This window comes from Falco punctatus (genome assembly GCF_963210335.1).
Source record: "Falco punctatus genome assembly, chromosome: 9".
NCBI classification, from domain to species: Eukaryota; Metazoa; Chordata; class Aves; order Falconiformes; family Falconidae; genus Falco; species Falco punctatus.
Window position 1 is genome coordinate 35414594 of NC_137589.1, and position 22721 is coordinate 35437314.

Here is a 22721-nt window from a genome sequence, read left to right on the forward strand (position 1 = left end):
CTGAGCCAGATACCTCAGAGATCACTTCCTCCTACCCACAGCATGAGGTACCTCTACTACTGGCTAGGACAAGAATATAAAACCTTTCCTGGTAAATCTGCTGATGTCTCAAAGACAATGCTAATTTAAGCTATCTAAACCAAACAAGTATCTTTTAATAATCTAACGTAATATGCCTGCAAATCAAGAAAGCAGGGCCCTGTGAGACTGTGGCAACAGCAACTGAAAGAGGCGGTTTGAGAACATCATTAATAATCTCCCAGAAGAATGCTCTCAAGGTACCTGAAAGGCCTGGCTCTTCTGATCATTTAATGTATAAAAAGAATATAAAGGAAAAGCAGAAAAAAGGTTTTGCTTTTGACTAAAGATACTGCAACATCATCATTATAATACTGATGAGTGTGTACATGTGGAGTTACAGAAGAGACTTCAGTGGAGAACCATTAAAATAACATGAATCTTCAGCTGTGAGTGAAATAATTATTCAGAGAGAGGCTTCAGCGATGACTAGATCACAATGGATAGGTGATTAAAAGCAAAGAAAAGAGATAACAGCAGGAAGGAGCATAAGCTTTTCAATTCAATTGGAAAAACTATGACAACATCAAAAAGCTGAAGTTTGACAAATTTAACTTCAAAATAAGGTGAAGTTTCTAAAAAGTAAAGGTAATTTAAGCAGCAAGAGGGAAAATTTTTGGCCTTACAATCGCTCTGGAGTCTGCCAGGACAAAGCAGGATAATCTCCCTAAGGATAAGCTTTCTGTGTTGGTTTCTGTGGAAAAGCTCTATGATTTTGAAAAGAGATGGGCAAGCAAGATGATTTTAGCCACTTCTCTGACCTTAAAATCCATTCCAATGGGCTCTACATAGAGAAAAGCTTTTACACATGCATCAGGCTCCTCCTAAGCAGCACAGGTCTGGACCAAACCAGCAGAATAGTTAGAGTTTAAGGTTACACTGGAAAAATTTCCAGTAGAGCTGAATCAGTTGACTGAGACCCATCTAAGCCAAGCAGCAAAATTCCTGGTATAGCAGGGGTTTTGCTGTTAGAAGGGAGCTTTTGTTGATGTGGCTTGTGGTTCAGAGAGACAGCTCAAGTGCAGCACCAGGTTCTGGGGTTGAGTGTGCCGACCCAGCGAGTCCAGCAGTACGATAGGGCTCTCTAGTATGGGGAAGGTTGAGAAAACAGGTCAATGTAGCAGTAGGCAAAACTCATGTTAACTCTTCAGTGGGCAAGTGCAAACCACTTTCTAAGTGATGAAGCAAGCGCGAGTTTGAGAGATGAAGAAACTCACCTTGGATCAAAATTCATGCTTGCAGCGGAGCCAAGCAGAGAACTCAAATTCTCAGACTCCCAGCCCTGCTGGACCTCCATGTAGCACACCACAAGACCTAAATAATTGCAGCTGATCTCCTTGTTAATCTAACACAAAACTGACTTTCCAGTTTTCTGTCAGAAGGCTGTTTCAGGAACCATGCAACCTTTGGCATGCGATTTAGCAAAGCCTGCTCTCCATTCCGATGTCTGCATTCAGTTCAGAGGGAGTGTCCCAAGAACAAAAGAGAAATAAAAGTTGTGAGGGCCAAAGGAGGGAGGAAAAGAAACTAAGCCTGAAGTCAGACCCAGGACATCCGTAGAATATAACCAGAAAATATAAAACAAAGGTAGTCCGTAAGAAACTAAGCAGACATGAAGGACTCTCTTTATGCTAATTTGTACCTGGGAGACTCATAGATTGTTCTAATAGGAAAACATGTTAGGTGAATCGAGCAGAGAGTATTTTTTCTTTTAGTACCTAGAGCCTGCTCTTGTAGCAAACTGATCCTAAAAGTCACTGTCATTATGACTATTCTGATCGGCAAATGCTTTAAAAAGCCTAAAGAATGAGTTTTATCCTTGATGAACTCCAATGCTACTCACTACCTTTGACAGTTTCTTCCAGAAAGAGGTAACAACAAGCAACAGATGACAATCTAGGGGAGGGAGAGATTTTCTTCAAATATTTTTCTCCATAACCACATTTCTCTTGACTCCAGTCACCCATATATAATTATGAGCCTGGATGTGACTACATCCAGACATTTCTCAGGAATCCTCATTTTGTAATTCTGGCCAAAGTGTTTATGCTACACTATTTTAAAATGGAAATATCAAAGAACATCAGGGTAACCAGTGGACAGTTAGTGCAGAGAAATAGTTGTCTCTTTTTCAAATAGACTAACTTTGAATAAATGTCAGCCCACAAATACGTACTCTGCTAAAAGCTGAGCCTTTCATTTTTGGCAGAAGTCCATTTTTTGTCCTATTTGTCAGTTTTCTCATTGCTGATAAATGTGATTTCCAATTACAGATGCAAAACTATGCAAGTATACTTTTGAATTCTCACTGGCATGAACACTCCGTAAGAGTATGTTTGTCAGAGCCAAGATACAGGAATTTTGCTTCCCACCTTGTTTTCTTCAGCTCTGTATAAAATCAACATTTCTAGTTAGCATGGGAAAACTATTCCAACAAAATAACCATGATATAACATATTACTATGGTGATGAACAGGAAAGAGGTGATGGACATGAAGGAGAAAGGGATACCTAACATAATTTGCTGCTATTCAGTTTTCAACAGAGTACAGGGTCTCCACGATTGTTGCCTCAGCAGCAGTAGTTCAAGGGTGCTGCTAAGATAAGTCTGGATAAAGTCTTTTACTGCCTCAGTTCTTACCCTCCTCATTGCTAGGAAAAAAACATTTTCCAGCCAACATGCAACTACTTTACAGAATTCAAAGCAACAGCAGATCGATCTGTATGGATAACAAATCTTTTTCTCCATATCCTACATGTAAAAGTCAATTCTTAACATTTTAACTCATATTCAAATGATTTATAATGCTCATTCCAGAGACCTCTGTAAACCACAAAACATCCTAAGCTAGTTTCACAGACAGTTTCAATGCCAGAGTATCCGTGTTGCTGGTGATGAAAAAGCGCTTCTCTTCCTGTGTCCTATTTTCCCCTCTTACAAAGAAAAAGGCTTGTCATAAATGTCATACACACCAGGTATCTATCCGAAGAACTATTAGACCTGTATAATTTTTTACTGTGGTATGAGCATGTAATTAAAATCTACCCATTTTGTGCTCCAGGTGGCCATTTCAAACAGATAATCACCCACAAAATACTCATGTGTATCCTATTTCTTCATCTGTAAAGCACCTGCTTAGTAAAGACAGGTGCTAGTTCTGTGGATTTCAAAGTGCTTACAGATTCCAGACATATCCTTTGGTTCTGTTTCTCTTTTCTTCCCCCTGCCCCCTGGAAAGTACCCTGACAAAGCAGACAAAAGAGGGGACTGAGTCCTCCCTGAGTGAGCAGTGAGCACAATACCAGGATGGAGCCTATTACAAACAGGTGACAGCTACAGGCTTGCCCCAACAGGCTGGTCTCCACTTCTCCAGTTTCAAACCTGTCATTGCTGCATTCCTCCCAATAACTACTTTTCACAGGGGACATGTCTACATTCTATCCTGCTCTTTCTAGAAGCCAGCAGCAAACTCTCCACTGAAAGCAGGACTTAAAAATGAAAGAGCACAATCCTGCAAAGAAATATTTCACCACTTTACCCATTCTTTGTGGTGATCTCAGTCTGTGAGAAACAAAAAGCGGCTGAAATAATTTTATATTGCTACAGAGTGCATTCTCACCCCTATCCCTACAGCCCAATCGACGGTAAGACTGTGACACTGGAGGAACTTTTGTTTTCAGTGAAAGTATTTTGGTGCAGGGATCATTATTAATTTTGTATCTCTGACGTGGATGATTGTGAGCAGGTAGCACTAGCACAATGCAAAGGTTTAAAAGATGAACAGAAGCAGCAATATGAGCTACAAAATAGAGTATTATGTTTTCCCTAAAGCAGTCTGTTCCGAAAGGAGAACAAGATGTGCTCTGCAGTGACAACCATGCCATTGAATTCTTAATACAGCTATGTACCAAGTAAAATAAAGTCACTCAGGTAAGTTACTCTTCTGCTGAAAGCTGATACATATTATGTGCACCTTTACAACATGAAAAACCTACTTTTTTGAAGTATCTGTTGTGTGTTACTGGAACACATGCAACGCCTGAGTATCACAAAGGCTGTTGTTGGTGACAGGTATACTAATATAAATGCCTCTACTGAAATGTCATTATGTCATTTTGAATTATTTTGATCAGCTTGCTAGAGTTTTTCAGTAATATTAAGTGCAAGAAACACACTAGAGAACATTTAACTAAGAAAAGGTAGAAGCTGAAGATGCTGTGCTAGGAAATAGAGACCCTAATCAGCAACACGACTCACAAAAGCATTTTTTACAGATAAGCCATGTTTTTATAAGCACCTGCAAGATTTCACAAATCCCTTTGTGGCAATAAGGAAGCTTTTATTGGTTATTTTTTCAAATTACTTGTTACAACTTGCTTCTTATTCACCACCCCTACATCCTCTTAACATTCCTCCCCTTCCTATTGATGTTCAAATTGACTGAAGGATGGTTTCCAAACCACTGCTGAGAAGTTGACGCCTTGATTATGCTGCCACAGCAACTGAACTTCTGTTGGGGCTCTGTCAACTTCAGATACTCTTTTGTCAGCTTTATATGACAAGTCTTTCCCAACTACAGATACCCCTCTTGCCAAATTCAATCTTCTGATATGGGGGTGGAATCCCCAAAATGCTGTTAGAAAGGTTTTTACTTGAAGCAATTGATGTTATTTTTCTGGAAGTATAGTTATTCTAGATTTTTGACCATGCACATAGTGTGGTGTTCTAGGCAATTACAGCAGCATATTTTTCATCAGGGAAGGGTAGTCCAAACTAAGTTAAATCTACATTACTACTCTGCTACCTAGACAACCTTTCTGAACCATCTACCCATACCCTGAGTTATTATTAAACTTTTCACTTCCCCATTTTTATGCAAACAAACCCACATTAGGGGGAAAAAAAAAAAATCAGTATTCTACATTCACTGATAAAACATGTTTCTCAGCCAACAGTCAGTGAGACTGGAAACAAACCTTAACCTTATTTCTATGCAACAAATCTCCAGAAGTGATCAAAAGAGCCAACAAATTGTATCAAGAATGATTTGAGATAAAGAATTGCATTGTTCCTCCATACAACAGCAAGCAGTTGCAATCAGACAGCCCAAGCCCCATGCCATTCTCCTCTCTTACTGGCAGTTTAAAAACAAAAAAGGGAGAGTTATCTGCCCTCCCTTTATCTAAACCACATAACTACACACAGCCTTTCCTTCTGGTGCACAGAACAACATTACAAGTACCCTGTTTTGATACCACTGTATGGTAAGTCACATCGCAAAGCTGCACCACCTTCTCCCTGCCAAAAGAAAGCCATGACCCCTCCAGTTCAGATCTAGTTTCACAGGAAGGGGCTTACCTTCTGCTAATCTTCAGTGTAAATCCATTCCCTCCTCAGCCTGGCGGGCAGACTCCCTGCACCTCCGTTCAGACTGGGAGCACTACCAGAAGCAATGTGCAGATGGCTTGTGTTCTCACAGAAGCAGCTCACAGGGAAGTGCTGTAACTACACCCAGCCCCGAGTCTCACTCCTCCTCTGCTCGCACTCACGCGCTCTCCTGCACACACCCACCAAAACACCAAATAATCCTCCCTGCACATCAAACCCACTCCAGCAGTAACTCAGCCAACCTATTCTGAAAAAGGGGGAAAAACACCAGCCCAGGCAGGGGCAGGACCGTTTCTCATCACTTGTGTGTCACTATTTGATGTTGCTACAACTCAGAACGTTTTTCTCTTGGGGAGAGCTGTCTGTGGAATATGAGATTAGTGCTGTCTTTCTCTAGAATTTATTAAATATTATTTCCACAGCTATCAAAGAATTTATACAGCCTCTTGAGTGTTAGTCTAGTTTTGTCAGAAACAATTACACTGACATTGTATTCTAGTCCAGTTCAGATAGATGCAGGCAGAGTGCTGGGGCCACCGCTCACACCGCTGCTACACGTATCCCTTTATCCTATTTGCACGTTCGGGGTGAGATCACGCTTCAGACACAGTCTATGAACATTGGATGAATTTACAGCGGGCCCTGTGCACTGACCACATCTGATGTCTCAACGGGTATTTTCCATAATCAAAAAGGCCCTGTGGTCTGCAGTATATACCTGTCTGACTACAAGGGCAAACGACCACAGCAGTGCTGCTGCTTTTTCTTACCATTTACCTGGGACATTCAGGCAACATGTTTTCTCATTTACTGTAACAGCACTAAAATTAAACACACAAAGCAAATGACAGACCTAACAAAGCATGCACTAAGCTCCACTACTTCTCATTTGCTGTGTAGCCCTTCTCCCTCCATTTTTATGGTGTGTAAAGGTGACAGTGGTAACTGGGAGATACTGGTTGAGAGCAAAGTCTCTCCCGAGCCTGTAAGACGCCCAAACCAGCAGATGCCTAGTGCTATGAAAACAGAATGGTAATACATTGTTCAGGGATATTATTTTACCACAACTTTAATGACCGCTTTTACCACCAAAACCAAACCCTTATGGATCCATCATACCATCAGTCTTTGTTCATTTCATTAATTGCTTCATTTATAAGCCTTTTAAAATTTTACAACACCTCAACCTGTATTACCAGTATAGGTTACATCATTAAAATCCAGTAAATGACACATTTTGTGATACTTGCTCCATAACTACTATGAAAACAGCCTTACTAAATACTTCATTCAGCAGAATAATACATGTTAGTCCTTCATTTAACATTTCTGAATGGAATTGAAATCAATCTCATTTGTTATAAGAGATTCTCTGCATGGTTCCTCAACCTAGAAAGCACAGGACCAGATGCATGAAGGTACTGAAATACCAAACTAAACTCTGTACTGATCTTTGCAGAGAAGTGTGATGTTTTCACGTGAGCTATGAGCATAAATCTCCTTAAAATAAATTACTTAAACATGCAGGCTACTGAGTTTCCCTGAAAGTCAATCAACTGAAGCATCTGAACACTAATACACTTACATGAGCAAAGTTGCTTACATGGATGTTGGCAGAAGGCACATCCCTGAACAACATAAACAGGCATTGTTTGAATAAATAATTTACAATTCATATATGAAACAGCAATGTTGTTCTGTCATCTATTTGTTATTTATTTCAAACAGACACATTCACATCTAAAGAACCAGCAGAAACTTCTCTGAACACCTCACAGCACAGGTTTCTAGATCTAGCTCTGAAAACAATACTTGGAGAAACTTACGGGTTCTTTGGGCTCACATTCTTTGCCTCTTAAATATGGATACAGTTTCCTTAGACAATCACAGCAGCTTTCGCTGTTTGCTTGGATTCCCCTCCTCCTGCCCCCCCTTTTGTTATTTATTTCTAACTTCAGAAGTCAAGGTGTCTCAGAATTGACTTCTTTCAGAGTCATGAATACTGGCACATTGAAGTAACACTATCTACAAGTACTAAACCTCCTTCACATTAAATGCTGCATCTTAAATTACTACTCCTCTTTAAAATCAGGCAAAGCTCACCATAAATTACAATATCAAAACCACATTTTAAACTTGACCTTGCAGGCTGAAGTCAAGGGAGCCTTCTGGTGCCCTGGCATTTCTCTTTTCAGGTCCATCTGTTAAAATGACGTTATGCCACTGCTTACAAGGTGGGGTGTAAGTTTCAATAGCGCACAGAAAACAAACACAGGGCAGGCAGCAGCCCATTAGAACAGGAACTTGAGTTATGCACAGCCAGGAGAAATCACACAATGGCTTTTTATTTGCAAATGAATATTAAGCAAGTACCATTATGAAAATAAATGCGTAGAGTAGCAAAACGGTTGAGGGATTTGATAGCAGATATATACATCTTTATCTCTAGACTGTGAGATCAAATCCTGTTCATATCAGCAAAAGCCAAAAAAAGTGAAAATCTTAAGACCTGAATCTTATTCTCAGGCTTTCTGTATGACTTCATGCAAAATCTCCACCTGTTTCTGCCTGATGTTGTCTTTCTGCAGAACTAAAAGAATACTACTTAGAAGTTCTGTAAAACACTTTAGATAAGCAAGGATGAAATATATAGATATTGGTGTGATCCACCATTCTCTGAAGTCAATGGAAAGCTTCTCATTGGAGAATAGTTACATTGTGTATGATAACCACATTAGACAAAAATTATGGAGGCTAGCATCTTTCAAATGGCTAAACATGTGCTGAATTTTACTTCGATTTCTGGAGTTATACATGTCTACATAGAAATTTACAGGATTAGGGTCAAATAGGCATCTTTCAATAGGCAAGCCTTGAAGCTATGAAAAAAATAGCTTAGTGAAAAGTCTATGTGAAAAACCTCACTCTTACTATGCTGTTACTACCCAATAAAAACGTTTTTCATCAGAGTTAATGGAAAATTATTAATTTTTTATGAATAAAGATTCTTTTCTGCTGGAGAAACCCAAGGAAAAACACTCATCTCTATTGCCTTGACAACATTTCCTGAAATACTCAAGTATTAAAGTATCCAGTATGCTCAAGAAGTCGCAATATCTTATTTCATATTGGATACTTAATCACACTTACTGTGTTAGCGTGCACTCATCTATCATCTGCGATTATTTGTCACAGAAAGTTATGTCTCAAATAATACATGAGAAATACCCGAGCCGACATAAATGCACGTGGTATTTTTCTTGCATATTTTCATGAGTATTGAAAGTTGTTAGATCTATGGCCTAGAAAAAAGAGCATTCTTCTGAGATATGCGAATATTGCACAATAAGTACTGCTTCTAGTAATGCATTTCTTAAACTCAGCAGAGGGATCACCTCTACGGAATAGCTGGAGGGAGTCCACCCTCTCAGGGCCTGAATCTTAAGGCTTAACTCAAACCTGGACTTTCTGACAGACTTTACTGATGGTGCCTACCAGGGGCATGGCATAGCTACTTCTGAGACAAGGACTCTGAGGACCACACCAGGAGCGCCTGTCTCTCTCGCTGGCTACTCATTGTAGAGGACTGAAAGCCTGATTTTTCAGAGGTGCTGAGCCATATTAAGAGACAAAAATGAGCAGGAGCTGCAAGCCTGCAATGATGCAAAGAATCTCAATTTCTATTTAAATTGGAAAAAAAAAACCCAAACAACCCAAAAACGTTTTACTAGATAAAAAGATACCACCAGCCTCTATGAACCCAAAGCTTGGCTTCACGCTTTCATCTCCCTTCAGTTTTTCTACAGACTGTCCCAGATGTAGTAAGAATAAGGAGAAAATAAAGCAGCACTACAGTGGCATGCTGTTAACGACTTCTGATTCATTAAAGGGAAGTGTTTGCAGACAGTGTACTATATACTTCCCAGCAATCTCTTCCAATAATTTCTTTAGATGAATATGATGAAATAGTATACTCTGTTCTGACATAACAAATAATTTTATTGAAAAATAAAATGAAAAATACTGCTCAGTGTATTTACTACTACCATTTATTAACAAAGACAAAATACAGTGGTTTGTTTTTCCCCCCCCCACAATGTTAGTAGGTACAACTCGGGCTGGTCAGTGATGCTATAACCTATACCTAGACAGTTCCTGTAATTCTGCTGCTTCACACCAAGATGATGGTTTCCTTCCCAAGACATGCAGCAGGACAAGAGACAACCACATGATATACATCCTGAAAAATACCCAGATTTGCCAAGGAAATGTTGCCAAAGGAAACAAAGAGGGAAGACAATAATCCTCCCATGAGAATCTCAAGCTTCATCAGAATTAAAATTCCAGGTGCACTGAAAGGTTGCAGGTGATTTCCTGTACAGGATAAGGAGACTGTTAATTGTCCTGCCTCAAACAGTGGTGCAAGCCCTCCCTGAACTGTGGCATCCTGTTCTGTGAATTATGTTCTGTGGCTGCTTCTGATACCTCATCTCCGTTATTACCAGAGGATTTATGTCATGCTCTGACCCCATCCTTAAGAGTACCTTTTCTGCCCAAAGCAGGCATACGTGCTGACACATGATTTTCTGATCCTAAGTTTTGACTTATTAGTTCCTTTAGTCTAATTTAGATGCATCAGTACTGCCCCTTTGGAACAGTACATCTCTGACAGTGTAAAAGGTTTCTAGGACAAGCCAAGAAACTAGTCCATGGTTCTGCTAAATTGCTCTGATTATTGAATGTTAGCTGCTCACCTTTATCTTCTAATATTTTGAAGCATCACTTAATGACAGAAACTGCTTGAATGTCTCCTCTGCATCTGCATTCCCAGGTGGTACCTACAGAACTCTATTCACAGACTATTCATGCCATCCAGAGGGAGCTTGACAGGTTTGAGTGGTGGGCCCAAGCAAATCTCAAAGTTCAACAAGGCCAAGTACAATGTCTTGCACATGGCTTGGGACAATCCCCAGTATCCATACAGGCTGGGTGGAGAATGGATTGAGAGCAGTCCTGAGAATAAGCACTTGTGGGCGGTGCTGGTGGATGAAAAGCTCAACATGGCTCGACAATGTGCACTTACGGCACCAAAAGCCAACCAAATCCTGGGCTGCATCAAAAGAAACATGACCAACAGGTTAAGGGAGGTGATTCTTCCCCTCTACTCCACTCCTGCGAGTCCCCACCAGGACAGAGTACTGCATTCAGCTCTGCGGCTCCCAACATAAGAGGGACACGGACCTGCTGGAGCGGGTCCAGAGGAGGCCACAAAGATGATCAGAGGAATGGAGCTCCTCTCCTATGAAGACAGGCTGGGAGAGTTGGGGTTGTTCAGCCTGGAGAGGAGAAGGTTCTGGGAAGGCCTTACAGCAGCCTCCCAGTACCTAAAGGGGGCTACAGGAAAGCTGGAGAGGGACTTTTTACAAGGGCATGTAGTGATAGGACAAGGGGGAATGGCTTTAAACTGAGAGAGGACAGATTTAGATTAGGTATTAGGAAGAAACTCTTCACTATGAGTGTGATGAGACATTGGACAGGCTGCCCAGAGAAGCTGTGGGTGCCCCATCCCTGGCAGTGTTCAAGGCCAGGTTGGACGGGGCTTGGAACAACCTGGTCTGGTGGCAGGTGTCCCTGCCCATGGCAGGGGGGTTGGAACTAGATGATCTTTAAAGTCCCTTCCAACCCAAACCATTCTGTGATTTGTTCTATAATTCTATTCAGACTGTCAATACATACTGTAATGCAGTTAAGCCAATGTCTGACCGGCCTCCCTGACGTCACAGTACACATTTTTACAGTGAAAGTTTCAGCCTTCAAGAATTGCACTGTATGTGTAATTCAACTTCTACAGGCTTTAGAGGAGTTTGGTCTTAGTTACATATTGAGAACTGCTGCTGCCCTCTACTGTATTATTATGAGTTATGCCTCTGATAATCAATGAGAGCCACAAATAGTCAAGCAAAATTTCTAGTCTCACCCAGAACTCAACATGCTTAATATTTCCATGTATTGATAAGATCATTCAAAAGGTCTATGTTTCTAATTCATCAGCATATTCTGATTCTGCAGGGGCTAGGTGAAATGGAAAAATCTTTGGGTTTGTAATCTCATTTTGACTCTTAGAAGAGGTGGATTCTTGCAAGAGGTTGGTCATATTTCATTGCTTCACCAAAACGTTGTCTCTTCTGATAATAAATAGCTACCAGGAGAGTAAGAAACCAACCCTGGGACCAAATTGCTGCATCAAGGTTCTGCCTGGGACACAATGTCTCTGATAATGTAAGCTAAAGTTCAGGTTATGATGGACACCTAAATCCTAGGTCAATCGACTGAATCTTTCCTTAGTCTCAATTTATTCGGTTCTGAAAGGATACAGCTCATGATCCTCTCAGCAAGCTAGGTTTCTTTCTCACTGATGCTAGGAAGAGTAACATGAGTGTAAGCTTGCTATATTCACTTCCATCACACAGAAGGCTCCAAATAGGAATAGCTTAATTTCTTCCCAGCTCTCCACAGGCTCCAATTACCTTCCCTTTTATAATTTTCATCTCCATGTCTCTGAACAGGCTGCATTGCTTGTATCATGTCATCTAAAATAAGTTTAGAATTATTTTATGCTTCCCAAACTCACTTCTCTCCTGCAGTGCTTACTGCACTGGAATGCAACTATGGTGTCACCAATACATAGTACTAAAATGAAAAACTCATCAGTAGATGGGAATAGATAAGCAGACGGTAGCAGACCACTAGATTAAAGCCAGAGACACAGCCTTCCTACTCAAAGAAAAACTCAGATTGTTCTAATTATCTATGCAGGCTTCCAAAGGAATTAGACACACATTGCAAAGGAGGCAGATTCAAGAACCTGGCTAATTAAAAAATTGTACTTCCTTCCAACAGATGCAGTGACAAATGCACGGCGTGTCCACATGCGTTCAGAGTCCCTCATTTGGTGGCTACCAGCCTGGTTAATATTCCAAATATTGGACTAGAGAAACCTCCAGAACTAGAACCACAAGCTTTTACCACTTCATGTCAAACCTGAAACTATTTATATGAGGGCTGACACAGTCTTAAACCCGTAGTAGATGCGACACAAATAGGAGAACCTGTAATACATGTTCACCAGCAAATCCCAGCTCCTTTTATTTCTGTAACACTTTCAGGTTTATTTTCTGTTATTCACTGAAAAACATACAGTACATCCAGTTTCCTCTTCACAAAATACACTTGTAACTGAAGTTCTTTGTGGTTCCCCATTTATTCCACAAACTTTATTATGTAAAGGCCTTTTTTCAAGGAAAAGTAGGGTATTAAAAATCACTAAAGCTGGAGTCAAGCCATACACCCAGCTCCAGACCTGAGTTCAAAGCTTAGGTTCCTTCCATTGAACAGAATTTCCTACAGGGAAAAGAGAAAACAGTTTTGCTTCTCATATCTCAATGACAGCGTGACAAGGAAAGTCCTCTGCACTTTTGCCCCTTAAACATTTTGAAGATGACACAGAGGAATCCATGCATAGTTCAAAGATTCCAGCTCAAAGGAGACTCATCACAGCCACAGGAGAAGGAGACCAGTACTGACAACAAAAGATACAAGTCTAAAAAGATTTGGTCAGTTTCAATGAGAACACTGAGGACTCCAACTAAGACTCAACAAAAGAAGTGGTTCAGATGGTTTCTACCTTCTCATTTCTGGACATGTAATTTACCTCTCCAGTACCTTCTGCCCTCTCACCTTCTCAGCCTCATTCAGATCATTTGGCCTCATTTAAAAAGAGAAATCTCTTGTCATAAGTTTTGGCAAACTTACAGTTCCCACAGGTGATTCCAATACTCGAGTTACTTCTAAAAGTATACCAAACCTGACACAGAACAAGCAGTGCAACAGACTCTGTACGTCACCATTACAAGAGAAACACAGAAACCACAGATCCATAGAAACTAGTGCAATTAATTCCCTATCACATACTTTTCTTGATGACTGCAAAGCTAAACCACTGAAAATATTTCTGAAAATTAGCAACTTTGCCTTAAAATCAGTAGAAAAAGCTTTCTGATGAGAATTCTTGTATTCTCTGCGGTTGCATGAGGACACAATGGGACATGGCCCAATTCTTACACTCTGTTTTACAAAACACATACCTCTAGGACTTTCCCAGTAATGAACTGGTGACATGCTTCACATTTGACTCCAAAAAGAACTTGATAGTCCTTTTCACAATAAGGAGCACCATCTCTGAAAAAGAAAATTCACAAATCGCCTTTTAATAAACAGGTTACACCATGACCTACACTTTTGCCTTGCCTTCAGCCTCAAACTCCTATACACAGCAATAGGTAAATGGGAGAGAGTTCAAGGGAAATATTTTGTTGTAAAAAAAAAAAAAAAATCCTATTCTCATTAGTGCCTCTTGGAATTATTCCTTAAAGTCCCATCAAGAAAAGGCATCCACTGAAGTAAATCTTATTCTTTAGAACATACTCTCTACACCTACAGGTGGTGCAATTTGCACTTCAGCAAAAAAAAAAAATGTTTGGTAGCCTACAAGAGTATAAGCAGTTACTTTTAAGTGTAAGTTACGTAGTTTTTTAGTACAAATAAGGAACATACAGTAAAAGTGGAAACACTAGTCAGCTTAGGAGTATTTCTCAGGCACCGACCTTTTCTTGAGAAATTACAGATGCTTTTTTTTATTAAATATTATATAGCCCTTAATGACAGGTTTCTGAAACAGTTTCCCTATTTTTTCACTGTGTTGTATGCTTGAGGAGGGGGAACAGAAACTGTATCTTCATTCCCTCTATTTCATCATTACACTACTTTTCCCCATTCTCCTCCTCTACACTTCATTCTGCTCAAAACTCTCTTCAACAGTTTCTTATAAAAGAGATGAGAAACATAGTGTCAGGTCAATTACATCATCATGCTTACTCTATCCCCTAGCAAAGGCAGGCAATGGACAGGTTCCTTTCCCCCCCCCCAACCCCTTCAAAATCTCATGTTGGAAAGCATAAAGGCACAAAGCTTTACCTGGCTAACACAGAAAACATGCAGGAATTCAGCTAATTCTTTGTAGGAACATGGAGATATACCCTCTTCCATACTGGTATTAAATATAGACTACTATCATTAAATACCACCTTCCACTCACAATTTTCAGTTTCCTTTCCTAACTCAGCTCTCATTGGGAACAAAGATTTTGGTGTATACAGAAAGGTGCTCAGAACTGGATTTTGAAAGATGAATTTTGCTGCAAGCTCTTCTTCATTAGCAACAAGAGTGCAGAAGAGATGCAGAAGTTACTCACTTGCTGATGTATTCCCCAGTTAGGACCTTCCCACAGGCCTTGCACTTAAAGCATCCCAGGTGCCACTGCTTATCCAGAGCTAGCAATGCTTGTCCATTTTTTATGTCTCTTCCACAGCCAGCACAATCTGCAAATAAACAAACACACATGTTTGTTGTCAGTTACTTAGTTCATTAACCCTCATTAACCACACACTCATTGCAGTACTCTATAACGGAAGGAGAGAACTACGCAGCAACGCAAATGTATGTCTTCCTTCCCTCAAACACTTTCCAGGTCCTGTACAAAGGTTTAGTCTTCCTTATTACACACATACTTAGTAGAAGAGGGAAAGTACCTCTTCTGGTTTTCACACTGTTTATGACTCAAAGACAAGCTCTGAACAAAATTCAGACTTTGTTAGGAACAAGCTACACAAAGCATCACTGCAAAAAGTTCCTGTCTTCTAAAGCCATCGGTATTATTCCTCGCATTGCTTTGAGCACGATCGCGATAGCTGACACGGAGCTGGCGCGGGCGGCCCGGGAGCGCCGGCGGGGTGCTGCGCGCCCCCGTTGGGTGGCAGCAAAGCCCGCTGTGTCCATCCCGTCAGGGCCGGGGGCACGTCTCAGCCAGGAACCGAGGGAGAGACCCCTTCTCAGGGCGAGCCTAGGGCAGGGGTGACAGTATGCCAGCAGCGATGGCTGCAGGGCAGGGCAGGGCATGCTGTCTTTCACCTGCAGGTGTGAGAAACTGCAGTTCTCACGCTCTCTAGCTGGCATAAGGATTCTCACGCAGGGATTTCGGTACTACCTTGGCAGTTGACACTCAATTTTCACTGTGATTCTGAAAGACTCTTTGATGGCAGAATGCAAAGCTGAAGCCAGGAGCACAGAATGCCCTCTGTCCCAGAGGATGCCACAACATCTTATGTCACATCAGAAATTTTTGGCTCAGCCCCAAGCTCCCATTCCTCTCCATTCAAACATAAAACACCCAAAGAGATTTCCTGGTAAGGGGCAGTTCAACACATGGCAAGATCTGAAGAGACTGATGTGGCAGCCAGCACTGAACTGCAAGGGTTGTGCTGCAGCTTCTGTGCCCAGCCTCGGGGGACAGAGACTGAGGGAAGGGAAGGCCTGGAAGACCAGTGAAGCAGAAAGGGAATGCCCATCAACTGAGGCACACATGAAAACCACAGAGGACACAGCCTAGAACAAAGGATTTTCCATATTTTATTACCCAAAACTCAGCGTTTCATTGGCAAATGTAACACCCTCTACATACGCCCAGAACATCAACAAATAGCAACAAATGGAGCCCAATAAGAACAGAGCAATCTGAGCAGTCAGAGCCCAGGCACCAGGGAAAAGACCATCCTGGCTGCACTGCTCAAGCTGACTGACCAGGTACACCCTGAAAACCTCCATCTCCTCATGGGTTTACAGCCCAGGAAGCACCACACCTCACAAAAGGGCAAGTCCAAGTTTATTACCGCAACTGATAATGAGAGGAGTCACTCCTTTTGACACCAAAGGGCCTGACTTTTGTTTGCTGGATAATGAGCCAAGAGAGCCTCAGATACCTGCTGGGCATTCCTGCTATCCAGGTCACCATTTGCAGCATGTCCCTCATTCTGTCACTGTTTTTCTTCTCAAATCCCTTAAAAAAAAAGGGGGGGGGGGGGGGGGGGGGGAGGGGGCAGTATGGGGACTAAGCACATGGTATCTTGTGATGAAATGCAAGCCACAAACTCTTGACATGACTTGGACTTGAAAAGCAACCCTGAGAAGTCCCGATATCAGGACTCTGCTCTAAAGGGCAAATGTTACAAATTGAAATCATGAAACGCCAAGGACTGACACGATGTAATAGGTCCCTCTGTTCTTCCATGGCACTCTGTAATGACAGCAAAGGCTGGAACAAGTCACCAAGGGAAGCTCTGGAATTTCCAGCACGAGGCTGCGCAGGGGACTAGCAATCAGACATCTGATCTTACCTTTGGTTTTGGGAGGATACTGCATCATGTCTTGGGGTACCTTCCAGCTCATTTTTTCTTAGGCTAAATCTGAGACCATGTGATTTGCCTTCCAACTGCGACAACAAATGGGATCTTTCCTCCAGTCTCAGCGAGTGCTGAACTGCAGTTTTAAACAGCACCCGTTTCTCAGCTTCCTAGCGCTACTGCTTCTCCCTAGTGTGCCAGCTTCCACATTCCTGACCTGAGGTCCTGCCAAATAGGTTCCCTGTTACATTAATCCTTCCAAATACCTGCTCTATTTTCCATGCTTTTTGCAGCTTTATCCATGAAGCTTCCATAAGGCTTAGATTTCTCAGATATGGAATGAAGAAAGAGATTTTTAAAGCACTTCATTTTGCTTCCAACTAAATTTCTGAAGCAGTGAAGAAAAGAAAAATTGCCTTACATAAAAGGTCTACTTAGTCCAGCATCTTTGTCTTTCCCGGTGTCAAAACCGGTTACATGGAGGAAGTAGGGATCTCTTAAGTATCTCTACCTGTTTAATTGCTTCTTCGTAAGCTAAAAGTAATATCGCCACACTTACTGTTGTGTTCATGTGCAATACAAGGGATTGATAACATGCTTTTATCATTCTATAGCAACAATGATGTTTACTTAACTCTTTCTGGCTTCCTTGAAGTGTTTTGCATGACTACAATAAAATCCTTATTTCCATTCTGTTAATATCACAGATACATTGAATGTCTAGAATCCAAGTAAACCAACGGTCCAGTACTGTCTTATAGGCTGAGATGGCTTTTAACTAAAAAAAAAACAACAGTTGGGTATATACATGAAAAACTAGCAATTACCATTATCTCCTAAAATAGAAAGCAAATAAGGCTGGGCTAGGCTAAGAAAAGACCATTTGTTCATCCAAATTCTACAAATAAAACCTATTTATGATCTCAGGCCTCCATGAGGCACATTAAAGCCTTTGGCTGAATGTCACCAACACTCAACATATACAGGCAGGATCTCAGTATCACACTAAGCACAGCCTGCAGCTGCCTATAACCTGTAACCAGCACATACTGCAAATAAAAGGGCTGTGAGGTAAGACTAGTGGTCCACAACCACATGCCAGAGCAGACTTGGACTAAAAAATTTCTGAAAACCCTTCCCAAAATTTTGTGCAATGGTACTCACAAGGTTCTCTCTGGCTTCATACTTGGGTCTAAGAGACTGCACTCCCTGACCTTTTTTGTGCTTTCTTTTTGTCATATAACCCAGATTCTTTCCTACTCCCTTTCCTTGTACATCCATGCACACAGCTGTGCCAAGATAACGAAAAGGAGGAGGAGGAGGAAAGTGTAGTATACTGGTTAAAATCCAGAGTGAGCAGTACAGTTCCTATACGCACTTATGATCTAAAGAAAAGCATACCACAAAAAACACTATGTGGAATTACATTTAAGCTGAAGGAAGATTTTAGATATTCCATGGCACTGATTCTCATAAGAAATGTGTGTGTTGCACCCATACTCAGAATCTTCAGCTGTATGACAGCCATCTCTCAATAAAAGCACTGCAGTATGACTTCAGTAGGGACCCACTCAGAAGAATGCTCTCCGGGAACATCAGGAAAATAATGTATTCCCCCAAAATCCATCCTAAGCAGGGAGAAAAAGATTGTATCAGAGAGCACCGGACATACAGTTACGCAAAGCATAGTGTAGCCTCCTTGGGCTGTCTGTGATGCCTCCACAAGCTATGTCCACTTGCTCAGACTGATTTCACTCACTCTCATAACAGCATTAGCTGACAGCACCATTTTTTAGCCAAGCAAAGGCTTCTCATGTGATTCTCTGCCAGAGATGCTTAAGCATACCTGCTGTGTCTTTCACATACTCTGGCTTGGCCTGCTCAATTTGAAGATATACCCTAATACATTTAAGCTATAGGTCTGGGATAAAATAGTCCCGAACGGTGTCATATTTGGTGTGTTCAGATACAAAAGCAAATGTCAATGCCACGACAAAAGGGCTGTGATTTGGAGTCAGCCCACCCAAAAGCATGGAAAAGTGGGGGGACAGGACAAAGGGAAGTACCATGGCACTATAATATACTATATGATTAAGACCTCCACCCCCCACGCAGCCTAATTAAAAGATGTAGGCCAGAGTGAGCCTTGCTACCCATGACACCTTGCTTGTAAAGATAAGATGAGAAAATGTGTCTCCCTTTTTAGCATCTGCATCACCCCAGACATCCAAAAGTGAAACATACTGCACAGCAACTCATTAATTTAGCAACTGCCTAAATTAAGCTGTAGATTTTTTTCCTTTGCCTCCCTCCCCTTCTCTCAGCCAATTGCTGTGCAGCCTCCTCACAGCACAGGTGGACTTGGAGCAGATACAGCTGTATTAACCCTAAGCACACTGCACATGACTTTACCCCACTCCCATTTGGATTGCTTTGACAATTTTCTAGCAAATACATCTTTATCTCACATTCTCTGCTCACCCCACGTAACTTAGGAAAAGGAAATCATCTCTACCCTCTTTTGTCCTAATGAACATGGTTATGCAAAGTCATGTGCATGAGCATACCAACTCTACTCCATGCAATGTCACCTCTGTGAACAGAGCTAGTAGCAGTCTGACTTAACAATGCATGATTAAGTCACCAAAAAGTTCCTTACAATCCTGATGGCCATTGCCATGTCTAGATAAAGTCTGAAGCTGCCACAACCCCCACCAGTCACAGGAGCGATACTTTTATTACACTTCTTTTGTTACTGCTCCCCTCCCTATAAAACACAGATACATTATTTTTATAAAGACAACACAAGCAGGCTTCTGCCCTGAAACAAGTAAGGGGTGTGTGGGGAAAGTTTTATTGTTTGGAGTTTTTTTATTTTTTAGAAGAAATAAACAAGTTTTCATTGGACTTACATAAAAATATATTGCCAAGCATAGCTGGACCTAAAAAGCAAGTCATGAGGAACAGTGATTTGGAATTGAAGAAAGAGGCGAATATTATAACTGGATTCAAGGTCAAGAAATTTCTAATTATAAATAACTCTTAGCCACCTTGAAAAACAACTTGCATGCCAATAATTCTTCTGTGGCAATTTGAAGAATTGGGCATTTCTCATAGAGTTAGGAAGGCCAGAGTTTTTCCTCAGTCCCCTTTAACCACAGATCACGCAATGCCTTTTAAAGCCTTGTTTTAAAGTTAATGTTTTGATGGTATTACACAGGCTTTTCCAGATCAAGATATTTCTGTCAAAGCTAAAAATACCAACTCACTTTGTCTGTTTACAGTATAATAAATGCTTTCAAATTTAAACCATAACCATTTGATCATTGAACCATTTGAGTTCTGGAAGTCAGAGAAGGACATATTGGAATTTCACATCCAGGATTTAGATCTCACTATGTAACTCAAGAAATCTGTTGCCAGAGCCTTTCCTCTTTGCCAATGCAAGGATGGGAAATGTTTGTCAGAACAAAACACACTATTGCCCTTTTGCTAAAGGCAAAACAAACCCATACAGGCAGCCTTGTACTCCTGAAATCTAACAATAAGGCTGAGTGCATACAATGGAGGGAAATACATTTCCCATGGGAAGTGGAGTATAGCTTTGACTGTTTATTATAAATGACAAGTTGGTAAAAAAATTATATTTTCAAAATAAATATTTAAAGAAAATAAAATTATTTAATAAAATATGGAAAGAAGTCACAGTGGCATGAACTAGCATTCTTTGCTTACAATGCAAGTCCCTGTTAACCATCTGTGAGTGCGTAACACTGACTTGCCTTTTTAAGAAACAGGTTAATATACATCTAGGATGTATCACTACTGTAAATAGCTCTTTCATCATCTGATGTAATTTAAAGTGCTTTGGAAAGATGAATGCTCTTCATCAGCTCTAGTTAGTTAACACAACATTTTATCAAAGGAGTTTTATTTTTCCCCCTCTGTATTGATGTAAGCATTTGTGTTAGTCTTCTACACAGGAAAAGTAAACTGTATTTCCCTTCTTTCTACACCTCCTTCCCAAAGGAGGCCAAACCAATTGATATTTTAACCTCGTACTCCTGCAAATTCTCCCTGCAAGCAACATACCACCAAGTTAGTCTTCTGTAACATCAACCAAACCCTTTATACAGGGGTTTGAACTGAAAACCAAAGGTTGAATGAAACAGGAGGAAGAAGAAAGAGCAGATGTGCTACAAACTAAGGGAGGAGTTTTTAATTGTTCTGCAAAAGAAAGGTAAAGATGAATTTTCCCCCGCAGCTCAGCACCCCCAGAGTCCCAACTGTAAAACTACACTGAAGGATAAACCACAGCCAGGTATACCTCAGCTGAGGCAAGTCTTTACCCTGTTATTTCTTTTACCACACTTCAGTACCCTGATAGCTCCAGCTGAATACAAGTTCACAATTCCAACTCCTAGTACCCCAAGTGAACTGCTTAGTCAGCGAACAAGCTTCACTGTTTAATACCCAGCTCATGGATAGCACATTGTGTCTCTTCATCGGCAGACTATTTTGGGTAATTTTCAGTTGCTACTCTTGGAAAACAAGCAATTTCTACAGGATACAACCTCCAGCGATAGGAATGAAACAGATGACAACTTTTAGGAAGGTTTTTATGCCCTGATAACCCGTGGCAAACTACAGTCTAGCTAACAACTAATTCACTTTTTACATTCTTTTAAAGTGAGATCTGATTCCTGACTTCCTACCTGGCAGCCTTTCTGAACATGACAATTCGCAAATACTCTTAGCTCTGCGGATCTCTCCCTATAGTTGTATTTTCCAAGCTAGTGATGCCTTCTTACGCAACACCCTTTACTGAGCAATTCCCTGCACTTCCCCCAGAACTTTCATTGGAATAACCTGTTGATTAGTACCTCTCTGGTAAAAGCTAAGGAGATGGGTATGTTTTGACTTCCAAGTTCAGGGTGGGGTTATGCTTATAGAAATAAGAACTGATACTTATTTAGTACATTTGTATAGTCTATTCACAATTGTTTCTGCCCAATTTATATGTATCACAGAAGTTATAGAACAGAATTGGCAAACTGGACTGAAAACACATTCCTGAAAACCATTAATTCTTGTGAAGGAACATTTTCTGATAGAAAACTCATAAATCAGTAACCTTCTGCTCTGCCACAACTATAGCCTCAGTACAGTTACTGCTTTGTCTCTATCACCCAAAAGTTACTCTGTAACACTGCTTTGTAAACTTCCAGAGAAGGATCGAAGGCAATTTATATAAAGCAGCAGTGAAAAATAATTGTAAAATAAGAAATAGCTGAGTAAATGGAGGCTACTTGACCAATTCAGCCATTGTTATGAAACATAAGCAAGGACTAAAATTCATCCAAGAAAGCAATTCAAATTACGAAAACGCCTCAAAATTTGCAAACATTCTTCAAAAGAGTAAATCTTGGAGTAATCACAAAAATGGGCCAGTGTCATTGGAAGGATTTATCAGGGGAATAGCTGCATATTCTTAGGTGTAATCTAATGGCCTTGCCAGAAAGGAACTGTGCTTGGGTTTGCATAATTTCTCTAAATTTTGTATCATTTCACACATGCTGATTAGCTTATTTTATTCTTAAAAAGGGGGGCAGGGTAAAATTTTAGATCCTCTGTATGCTCAATATATTGTCACAAATGTAATTGCCCTGCAAGGTTATTACAATCAAATTTAGGTTGAAGTCAGGTGAATTAAATACTGACATTTAAAAATAAAGGACTTCATTTAAAAATCAGAATTTAAAATTTTAATTAAATCAAAGTTAAAGATCCTAGTGAAAACACAAAGAAGAAACTTGCTTTCCTTTTCCTACATATGAACAAAATCAGGATGGTAAGATCTGCCACATTTAAAATCTTAAAGGACACAGTGATCGAAAGTAAATAGTTTTTTAAGCTACAGACCCTCGACAAATCAACAGTTCCAAAATTAAAATATATTT

The 22721-nt window shown here is 40.6% G+C and overlaps 1 protein-coding gene across 10 annotated transcripts in view; it reads right to left on the bottom strand.

The window, feature by feature from the left end:
- The window catches only part of ABLIM1 (actin binding LIM protein 1), a 208641-nt gene that overhangs the window by 63156 nt on the left and 122764 nt on the right, over nucleotides 1–22721 (bottom strand). For all 10 annotated transcript variants that reach the window (XM_080403369.1, XM_080403375.1, XM_080403376.1 and 7 more), the window contains exons 5-6: nucleotides 14778–14904; nucleotides 13612–13705 (exon numbers count right to left, since the gene is read on the bottom strand). In XM_080403369.1, the coding sequence (XP_080259495.1) occupies nucleotides 13612–13705; nucleotides 14778–14904 (221 nt within the window). The remainder of the gene's footprint in view (nucleotides 1–13611; nucleotides 13706–14777; nucleotides 14905–22721) is intronic.